Genomic DNA, 11,450 nt, shown 5'->3' on the forward strand with positions numbered 1-11,450 from the left:
TGTGGGCAAGTCCATGTCTAAGGAAGGAAGGGCAGAGCCAGGTCAAGCAGACCCAGCATTTCCTTCCAAGTTTACAATCAGGTAAAACCCTCCATCATCCCAAGGGTGGAGCAGTAAAGATTTCCAGAGAGGCTAAGACAGCTCTTAAGGAAAATCCCTCCATATGAAAACTGGGAATGGGAAAAAGGCATTCTCATTCATGAAAGACTGCCCATCCAGAACATCATGGAAGAAATAAATGAAGAAACAAACTAAACCAGTCTCGGTTACACTAGGGAGAAAGAGTAGAAGCAGATCCAGGCAACTGAAGCCCTAACCTGACCACACAGAAGCAGTCAAGATGATCAGATCTCCATTTCAAAATCTCAAAATTTCTAAATGTGTGCCCTTCACTTCCAAAGAGAAGGGAGGCTCAGGTCCTGACCATTTTGAGGAGCAAGGCTGGGGTTAATTTGCTGTGACCAGCAAAATGGAGGGAGTTGTATGAAGGGAAACGATGTCCTCTGGGATCGATCCCTTGGCTGAAAAATTACTTGACCAAACACAAGCAGGGTGGCAGCCCCACTGCCCAGAAGGGGGCCAGCTGCTAATTACAACGCCTCTCTGGAGAAGTGCTTCCAACAGTACTTCTGGGTTGTTAGTTGATTAGGTTTCAGATAAATCGATAAAGCCTTTAGAGTTAACTATCTAGAAGATATTGCTCCACAATTATAATGCACAGAAAAGTGTTTATTATCAGCTTTCTCTTGTTTGGGCTTAATTATTTAAGTACTTGAGATTCAGTGGCTGTCTTCCTGCTGCCCCAGAAACAATCTGAGAGGGAAACTGGCAAACATTTCAAAGAAACCAGGTCTATTTCCAATGGACAAATGAATCAAATGAAAAATGGGCTTTTTCTCAATTATATTCAGGAGGAGCACAATTATTCAATAAATCAATGTGCATTTAGCTTAGGACAGTAAAAGCCACAAGGTATCGAGTGCTTACCATGTGTTCGGCTTGAGCTAAGTGCTCTGCCAACACTATCTTATTTAATCTTTGTAATTTCCCTGAAAGATAAGTAGTATTATGCCCATTTTCAGATGTGAAAACATGTCAAGTCAGTAAGAGAAAGAGACAGGATTCAAATTCAGATCTGTTGGTGTTATGGGTTGAATTGTGTCCCCCACCAAAACTCACATATTCAAGTGCTAACCCCTGTACCTCAGAATGTGACCTTATTTGGTAACAGGGTCATTGCAGATATAACTAGTGAAGTTAAGATGAGGCCATACTGGAGTAGGGCGGGTCCCTAATCCCATATGTCTGGTGTCCTTATAAAAAGGGGAGATTTGGACACAGATGCACACAGAAAGAATGATATGTGAAGATGAAGGCGGGGATCGGGGGGATACTCTACAAACCAAGGAACTCCAAAGACTGCCAGCAAATCACCAGAAGCTAGGGGAGAAATATGGAACAGTATCTTGCTCACAGCCCTTGGAAAGAACCAAATCTGCTGATTTTGGACTTCTAGCCTCCAGAACTAAGAGACAATAAATTTCTGTTAAGTCGCCTGGTTTGTGGTACTTTGTTATGGCAGCTCTAGCAAACTAATATAGTTGGGTCCCCAAAATCTGTGCCTTTCTGCTGGGTCATGCTAGAGGTCTAGGTGGGCAGAGTTTCTTGCTGTTCTTGAACCAACCCATCTGGTTAGACACCCTGGACCAAGCTTTACTGCAGTTTGGACTGAGATTGTAGAGGTAATCTCTGACAACATGTCTAGTGTGGCTTCTTTCCCGCCTTCCCCTGGCTTGACTAGGTCTCCACCTGTCTTAGTGTTTCTGAGAAATCAATATTGCCTCACTCTTTGAGTTAGCAGACCATGTGTTATTCACTCATTCACTAAAAAAATACTGAGCTCCTTCTTTGTTCCCACTAGTCTCTCATGGAGTTCACAGTCTAGCAGAGGAGCACAATGTCAAGAAAATTATCACACTGGAAATTATGACAGCTATACAAAAAATGCTTGTCTTAGAGACCCCTACCAAAATTGAGACTGATCTCTGTTCCAAGCTTTACTTTGATTCTTTTTAAAAATAAGATAGGTATGTCAGAACACCAAGAAACAGAGGCCAAAGAAAACTTAATTGTTTTATTTATTCTGTATTCAAGGCAATGATAAGCAATATTTGGCAATTATCTGCAAATTTTCTCAAATTTAATAAAAACTATAAACCTGTATATCCAAGAAGCTCACTGAAACCCAAGTAGGAAAAACCCAAAGAAAATCACACCAAGGCACATCATAAATAAGCATAAATTCAGCAAGGCAGGCTGAAAATTTATGATAAAGATAAAAATCTTTAAAGCAGTCAAAGGGAAACAAGACACACTACATAGAGAGGATAAATATATAAGACTGCAGAATCCTTATCAGAAACAATGCAAATAAAGAATATAAAGTGCTGAAACAAAACTACCAACAGACTTCCTAACCTAGACTTCTATAACTAGAAAAAATTCCTTCAAAAATTAAGTTGAATTAGGACATTTTTAGTAAATTTAAGATTGACAGAACGTATTGCCAGATAATATGCATGACAAAGAATTTTAAAGAATGTTCATTAAGCAGAAGAAAAATAATATGTGTTGAAAAAGGTAATATATGAGTAAATATAAAAGACTTTTCTAATTTTTTAAGTGTTTAAAAAATATAACTGCCTATTTAGAACAAAGATAACAACAATGTATTGAGGGTAGAATAATGTTGAAGTAAAATAAAGTAAAATAAATAACAATTGCACAGAGGATGAAGGTGGAGGAAAATGAAATGTTACAAGATACATACTTTAATTATGTGTGAAGTGGAATATTACTGAGATAAAGTATGTATTTTAAACCTGAGAACAAACAAACAAATAAAGCAAGCTGATAAGCCAATTGTGGAAATAAAACAAATACTAAAAAATAACTAATTCAAAAGAAGACAGGAAAAATGGAAAAACAAAAAATAAATGAGACAAATAACAATATGATGACCATAAACCCACGATTATTAAAAGTATATTAGGGCTTCCCTGGTGGCGCAGTGGTTGAGAGTCTGCCTGACGATGCAGGGGACATGGGTTCGTGCCCTGGTCCGGGAAGATCCCACATGCCGTGGAGCGGCTGGACCCTGTGAGCCATGGGCACTGAGCCTGTGCGTCCGGAGCCTGTGCTCCGCAACGGGAGAGGACACAACAGTGAGAGGCCCACGTACCACAAAAAAAAAAAAAGAAAAGTATATTAAACATAAAGATTTTGAGCACTCCAATTAAAAGGCAAAGATTATCAGACCAGATTTGTTTAAAGGCAAGACTCAACTATATGCTGCCCATATGAAATGCACTTTAAATACAAAGACACAGGATGGGAAAAGATATATTTGAAAACACTAATCATACAGTTAGAGTGACTATATTAATACCAGGTGAAATAGAGCTCAGGAGAAGGAATATTACCATGCCTAAAGAGGAACATTTCATAAAATAAAATGGTCAATTCAGCAAGAATATGAAAAAATACAAAATGTACATGCACCTAATAATAGAGCTTCGAAGTGCACAAAGCAAAAACTTATAGCCTTATAAGCCTTAAGGAAGAAATGGATAAAATTATGGTTGGAAATTTCAACATTCTTCTCTCAGTAATCAATAGAACAAGCAGACAGAAAAATGAGAAAGTATATAGAAGAGTCAAACAACACTATCAGGTTAAATTCATCAATACCCTTAGAACATTTCACCCCAAAACAGCAGAATGCACATTCTTTACAAATGCACACAAATGTTCAACAAAGCAATCCATAGGCTGGGATATAACATATATCTCAAAAGGTTTAAAATGATAGGAATTACATAAAGTGTGTTTTCTAAGCAAAATGGAATTAAATAATCAATAACCAAAAAGTCATGAAAATCCCTCCAAATATGGAAATTAAACAACATGCTTCCAAATGACCCATGGGTCACAGAAGAAAGCAAGAGAGAAATTAGAAAATATATTTAACTGAATAATGAAAACTCAACATGAATTAAGATTTGGGGATGAATCTAAAGCAACACTTACAGGGAAATGTGTAGCTTTAAATGGTTTGTTTTTTGTTTGTTTGTTTGTTTGTTTTGCTGTGCCACGCAGCATGAGGGATCTTAGTTTGACAACCAGAGATCAAACATGTGCCCCCTGCATTGGGAGCACAGAGTCTTAATGACTGGACCACCAGGGAAGTCCCTGAAATGCTTATATTAAGGTAATCCTCTGTGACATTTTTTCTAATTGAAGTATAGTTGCTGTATAATATTAAAGAAATTTCAGGTGTACAATATAGTGATTCACAAGTTTTAAAGGTTATACTCCACTTATAAAATATTGGCCATATTCCCTGTGTTGTACAATATGTCCTTGTAGGTTATTTTATACCTAACAGTTTGTACCTCTTATTCCCCTACCCCATATTGCCCCTCCCCTCTTCCCTCTCCCCACTGGTAACCACTAATTTGTTCTCTATATCTGTGAGTCTGCTTCTTTTTTTATTATATTCACTAGTTTGTTGTACTTTTTAGATCCTACAAATAAGTGATGTCATATAGTATTTGTCTTTCTCCGTCTGAATTTTTTCACTTAGCATAATGCCCTCCAAGTCCATCCATGTTACTGCAAATGGCAAAATTTCGTTCTTTTTGTGGCTGAGTAGTATTCCATTGTGTGTGTGTGTATGCCACATCTTTATCCATTCGTCTGTTGATGGACACTTAGGTTGCTTCCATATCTTGGCAATTGTAAATTGCCAACATAGGGGTGCATGTATCTTTTGAATTAGTGTTTTTGTCTTTTTCAGATATATACCCTGTGACATTTTAATCCTTAAAAAATTATATGAGGATTTCTGACCTGTACTGTGTTTCTCTTTTGTCAAAGAGTGCTTGCTGAAGCTGAATGTGATGGTGGAGTTTGGGGAGCAGGTTTACTTCAGTTCAGTTTGACTGGGTCAAAGTCCATGAGAGTTAAAATACTTTGGGTGTCTAATTGTTTGCTTCCCAGCCTAGGATGAAGTCAGTAGTTTTTGCTTCCTTTTCTGTTGTTGGAGAGCAATCTGCTGCAGTAGCTGTGAGATAACCAACATCATCATCACAGTGGAGAAAGAGGAATGTGGTCTCTGCAAAAGCATCAACACCACGTGGTGTGCGGGCTACTGCTACACCCAGGTAGGTACTTTGCTTTGAAGGAAGTGAGAGTGCTGAGGGTCTGGATGAGGCAGGCTTCATTTATTCCCACTCTGTCAATATTTTGTCTCTTCTGAATAACAGCCACGAGTCCTTTAGTCAACACTGTCTGTGTTATGATTGAGGTAAATTACCATGATACCATTTAGATGTTTGGGTTTGGATTTAATTTGGGTAAAACAAATTTGGGACAGCTCAGACTGATGTAAATGAATGCTTCAGTAATGTGCCAACTCTGCATTTTAAAAGAGCATTTTTCTGCTAGCTTTACCTATTGGATAAACATGGGCATGAGTACATATCTGTATTTAATCACGGAATATTGCCAATAGTCTTAAAAAGCCAATTGCAATAATAAAAGGCATACCACTGCAACAGGGATAGTAATAACATTCATTTTAAAGCCAAATAAAAACTGCAAGCAGCCAATTATAAAATCATTTTATTGGCCCATCTTTAATACGATACCAACGAGCAGCCTGAGAGCAATCAATCCCTGTAGATTAGAACCAAAATGAATCATCAAACCCACACCTTTCTTTATGCTGTTAAGAAAATTAAGGAATACAGGTATTAAACCATTTGTCTACAGTTTCACAGTTTATTCAAAATAAACCAGTTAAAGGCGAAAGTGTTTCTTTGTCATTTTTCTGTTGTACCTGGCTGTGCAGAAGTCTGATAAACTGAAATTGAAATTGGCTGCTTTTTAATGAAAATACTTCGTTTGATATTAAATGAATTGATCTATAAAACTCAACTTACTGCACTTTGGGTGAGATATAGACCCAGTGGCCAGCTAGGGAAATGAATTAACCCCCAGTCCCCTTTTTCCCTCAAAGCCAATTATTTTCTCATTGGGCAGGTAGAAGAGTGAAATATATTTGGCCTGATTTAGATGTTCTGATAGTGAAACTGTTATCATATACTTTTGGATTGAGAACCCCACAAAGGTACAGAATTTAAGGCAGTGGCAAGGAAGAACCTAAAAGGCAATAGAATATCCAGAATCCAATATGAGATTTCCCAAACACTTTAGGCAAAATATCAATAACTTAACTTACGGCTCTTATTCCTCTCTTAAATATACACAGAAAAGAGTACTTGGAAATATTTTTCTTTCCAAGTGCTATGTTTTTACCAGTCATTAATATAGCTTAAGATTACAAGGTACTAAAAAAAAAAAAAAAACACCCAGCCTTAAGTTGCTAAGGTCATATCTTCTAAAGATACCCTTTATCTTTACATGTTTTTATGCCATACAAATTCAAAGGTTTTATAGAGTTTTAGAAATATTAAATATGTGGGTACTCTCATGGTAGAGAGAAAAGAGACAGTTATATTTTCTATAACACTTCCAGGGCAGTTCAGAAAAGCAGTATAAATGTTCCTTTATGAGGTCAAGTTTCCTGTGCTTAAGTATCTTAGAAGCTGATCTTCTGAGAGCAAATATTAGAGCAAGCAGTAGTAAATCCCTGTCTCATATTGACTAAGCCAAACAGAAACTTGCAGAATATTGTAACCTAACTCTCTCTCTCTTAAACCACTCAGGATCTAGTGTACAAGGATCCAGCCAAGTCCAACATCCAGAAAACATGTACCTTCAAGGAGCCGAGGTACGAGACGGTCAAAGTGCCTGGCTGTGCTCACCATGCAGACTCCCTGTATACATACCCAGTAGCCTCTGAATGTCACTGTGGCAAGTGTGAAAACGACAGCACTGACTGCACCGTGCGAGGCCTGGGGCCCAGCCAGTGCTCCTTCAGTGAAATCAAAGAATAAAGAGCAGTGGACACTTTGAGCTGCCCACCCACGTTCTGAAAGACTAAGACATCCAAGAAGTCTGTGTGTACATGTGCCCAGGCTGCAAACCACTGTGGGAGACCCCACTGATCCCTGCTCTCCTGCATAAGGGAGCTCCAGGAATGGAGAGTGCTGGGGCCTGGGGCCTGTCACCACCCAACCCAATATTCCTAGTTCTGGGCTCTGTCGGTTTCATTCAACTTGAATGCAGGGGCTGTAAGCTGTTTCCCATTTTTAATAGACTTAGAGGTCCTCTAGAGCAACCCTGTCATTTTACAGATGAGAAAACCTAGACTTAGGAGAAGGAAGTCTCAAGATGATGGAGTAGGAGAACTAAATGGAACACAGTCTCCTGTAAGATATATGGCCTGCAAGAGCAGAGCCGGTATCACTTTAGTGTCATGGAGCAGGTACCTAACTCTATGTCTAATTGTTTCATTATTAAGAGGAGAGTCAGGAAGGTAAGGATACTAAATCAAGACTATCCACTTTATTGCCAGCCTATGCAGGTGCTACAACAGTTCCACCTCGCCTGTGTTTTCTGAAGAGAAGTTGTTGACTTCAGAAGGTGGGAGCAGGTGTGGGAGGGTGGTAAGCTGGGAAACAGTGAGACCATTCACAATTTGCAGTCTTAAAAACCAAATCTTAATTTTTATTTGGAATTTGAATTAAGAGCCAAGACAAGAACTATGAATTTGGGTCTGTGGAAATTCAATTGCAAGATCAACAAATATCCTTTCCTAACTTCCTAGCCCCTATGTACTTTGCCACTTAAATAAATTTGATCAAGAATTTCCAGCCTTCTCAAAGCTCCCCCTCAGGCAATAGGGCATATCATCTGTCACTCATTGCTGTGCTACCTGTACCAGAAATCTCCTCCATTGCTGGGATGGGAACCTTGAAGTCCACGTGACAGCACGTTAGGCAACTTAACAGGCTACATTTAACTTACTTGCCAATTAACTTTTCAGAGAAATAGTTCTCTTAAAAAGAGTTAGCAGTCTAGAGAGAATAGCTGTATTTTCTGGGCTCTCTCTACATTTGCTTTATCACTTGACTACATGTTCTCCCAAATCTATGATTTCTTTCAAAAGGGTGCACTCTGAAAATGCTTCATGACTTAAATTACTTTTAAAGATAATAACTCTTTTTTTTACCTGAATGTTGAAACATACTTAAAAATCAAAAATGTTGTCTAACAAAGGCACAACTTTGGATTTTTTCATGCTCTTGAACTACTTGCTCATGACACATATATGTGTATTTTCATAATATAAGTGGTAACATTACTAGAAATCTATTTTTAAATGCTTCTATAAATATCACCTGTGCTTACTGTTCATTTGGGAATATCAATAAGAATTTTGCTGGATTTTAGTGTTCTTTTTTTCCCTAAAATAGACCTTCTGTCATTTCTTGTATCATCACTTTCTTAATTTATTCCTACTCTTAACCCCCAGTCTACACTAAAATTGATTTATTCCCAGAAAGCTCTTAGCATGTCTTACCTGTAACTCAGACTCAATGGGAAGTTTTCCTCATAACCTTTGGAATCTAGTTAAGTACTAGAGCTGATATACTTTCCAGCACATGGATATCAAGGATTATTCTTCTCAGGAGATGAAGAAAAATCATTTGACAAAATTCAACATCCTTCATGATAAAAACTCTCAACAAATTGGATATAGAAGGAATGTACCTCAACATAATAAAAGCCATATATGACAAGCCCACAGCTAACTTCATATTCAATGGTGAAAGATTGAAAGCTTTTCCCCTAAGTTCAGGAATAAGAGAAGGATGTCTACTCTCACCAGAGAATATTCCAACATTACCAGAAGTCCTAGACATAGCAATCAGGCAAGAAAAAGAAATAAAAGTCTTCCAAATCAGAAAGGAAGAAGTAAAACTGTCTGTGATTGCAGATGACATAATCTCATATGTAGAAAGCACTAGAGACTCCACTCAAAAACTGTTAGAACTAATGAATGAATTCAGCAAAGTTTCAGGGTACCAAATCAATGTACAAAAATCAGTTGCATTTCCATATACTAACAACAAAACTATCTGAAAAAGAATTAAAGAAAATAATCACATTCACAATAGCATCAAAAACAATATAATAGCTATGAATAAAGTTAATCAAGGAAATGAAAAATCTGTACAATAAAAAATATAAGACCATGATGAAAGAAACTGAAGAAGACACAAATAAATGGAATAATATCTCATGCTCATGGGTCAGAAGAATTACTATTGTTAAAATATCCAGGGGCTTCCCTGGTGGCACAGTGGTTGGGAGTCTGCCTGCCGATGCAGGGGACACGGGTTCGTGCCCCAGTCCGGGAGGATCTCACATGCTGCGGAGTGGCTGGGCCCGTGGGCCATGGCCGCTGGGCCTGCACGTCCAGAGCCTGTGCTCCGCGGCGGGAGAGGCCACAACAGTGAGAGGCCCGCGTACCACAAAAAATGAATAAATAAATAAATAAAATATCCATACTACTCAAACATCTATAGATTCAATGTCAAATTTCATCTTTTATAGAAATAGGAAAAACAATCCTAAAATTTGTATGGAACCACAAAAGACCCTGAATAGCCAACCTGAGGAAGAAGAACAAAGCTAGAGGCATCACAGTTCCTGATTTCAAACTATACTACAAAGCTACAGTAGTTACAACAGTATGATACTGACATTAAAAAGACACACTGACCAATGGAACAGAATCAAGAGCCCAGAAATAAACCTATGCATATATGGTCAACTAGTATTTGACAAGGCAGCCAAGAATACACAGTGGGGTAAAGATAGTCTCTTTATTAAACGATATTGGGAAAACTGGATATCCACATGCAAAATAATGAAACTGGACCACTACTTTACACCACTCACAAACTAACACAAAGTGACTTAAAAACTTGAATGTAAAACCTGGAACCATAAAACTCCTAGAAGAAAATATAGGGGTAAGCTGCTTGCATTGGTCTTGGCAGTGATTTTTTTGGATATGATACCTATAGCACAAGCAACAAAAGCAAAAATAAATGGGACTACATTTAACTAAAAATCTTCTGCACAGCAAAAGAATTGATCACCAGTTGAAGAGGCAACCTAGGGAATGGGAACAAATAGTTGCAAACCACATATCTGATAAGGGGTTAATATCCAAAATATAACTCAGTAGCCAAAAAAAGAAAAAATCTTATTTTAAAAATGGGCAAATGACCTAAACAGACGTTTTTCCAAGCAAGACACATAAATAGCCAACAGGTACGTGAAAAGGTAAAACAGCACTGATCAGCAGAGAAATGCAAATCAAAATCATGATGAGATATCCTTTCACACCTGTTAGAAGGGCTATTATCAAAAAGATAAGAGATAACAAGTGTTGGCCAGTATGTGGAGAAAGAGAACCCACGCACTGTTGGTGCAAATGTAAATTGGTGCAGCCACTATGAAAAACAGTAGAGAGGTTCCTCAAAAAAAAATTAAAACTGAACTACCATATGATCCAGGATTCCAATTCTGGGTATATATGAGAAGGAAATAAAGTCACTATCTCAAAGAGATACCTGCACCCCCATGTTCACTGTAACATTATTTAAAATAGCCAGGACCTTGAAATAACTTAAGTGTCTGTCAGTGGATAAAGAGATAAAGATGATGCGGTATGTACACACAATTGAATATTATTCAGCCATAAAGAAAGAAGGAAATCCCTCCGTTTGTAACAACATGGATGAAACTTGAAGGCATTATGCTAACTGAAATAAGTCAGAGGAAGGCAAATACTGTATGATCTCACTTACATGTGGAATCTAAAATAAACCACAGAGAACAGACCGGTGGTTGCCAGGGGCAGGTGGTCAAGGAGGGAGAAATGGGTAAAGGTGGTCAAAGGATACAAAGCTCCAGTTATAAGATGATAAGTTCTGGGGATCTAATGTATGTCATGGTGACTATTATTAACAATACTGTATTATATACTTGAATGTTGCTAAAAGAGATCTTAAAAGTTCTCATCACAAAAAGTAAATAAATAAAAATAGAAATAAATAAAAAGGTAACTACATGAGGTGACAGATGTGTTGACTAACCTTACTGTGGTAGTCATTTCACAATGTATACATATATCAAGTCATCATATGTCACACCTTAAACTTATGTCAATGATATCTTGATAAGGCTGGAAAAAAATTAAAATTAAATTTCTAAAGAAAAATAATTATTCTTCCCAAATGACTTTTTTTTTCCATTCAATTTGAAATTCTTGAATTGAGAATGAGTACATGTTAAAACAGTGGGCCTCTCATAATAATCATCTGCTCTGCTCTTCACGAACAGATGTGATTATACTTTTTGACTGTACAAAGATCTAAGAACAAACAAAATGAAAGCTGAATAGA

At 37.5% G+C, this 11,450-nt stretch overlaps 1 protein-coding gene across 1 annotated transcript in view; it reads left to right on the forward strand.

Annotated features, from left to right (window-relative positions):
• FSHB (follicle stimulating hormone subunit beta) overlaps positions 1–7,022 on the forward strand; it is a 124,009-nt gene extending 116,987 nt beyond the window's left edge. Inside the window, exons 2-4 of the mRNA XM_024764619.1 lie at positions 4,939–4,997; positions 5,067–5,225; positions 6,792–7,022. Coding sequence (XP_024620387.1) covers positions 4,939–4,997; positions 5,067–5,225; positions 6,792–7,022 — 449 coding nt within the window. The remainder of the gene's footprint in view (positions 1–4,938; positions 4,998–5,066; positions 5,226–6,791) is intronic.
• Positions 7,023–11,450: the final 4,428 nt, after the last annotated feature.

This window comes from Neophocaena asiaeorientalis, unplaced genomic scaffold (assembly GCF_003031525.2).
Source record: "Neophocaena asiaeorientalis asiaeorientalis breed wild unplaced genomic scaffold, Neophocaena_asiaeorientalis_V1.1 scaffold230, whole genome shotgun sequence".
Classification (NCBI taxonomy): Eukaryota; Metazoa; Chordata; class Mammalia; order Artiodactyla; family Phocoenidae; genus Neophocaena; species Neophocaena asiaeorientalis.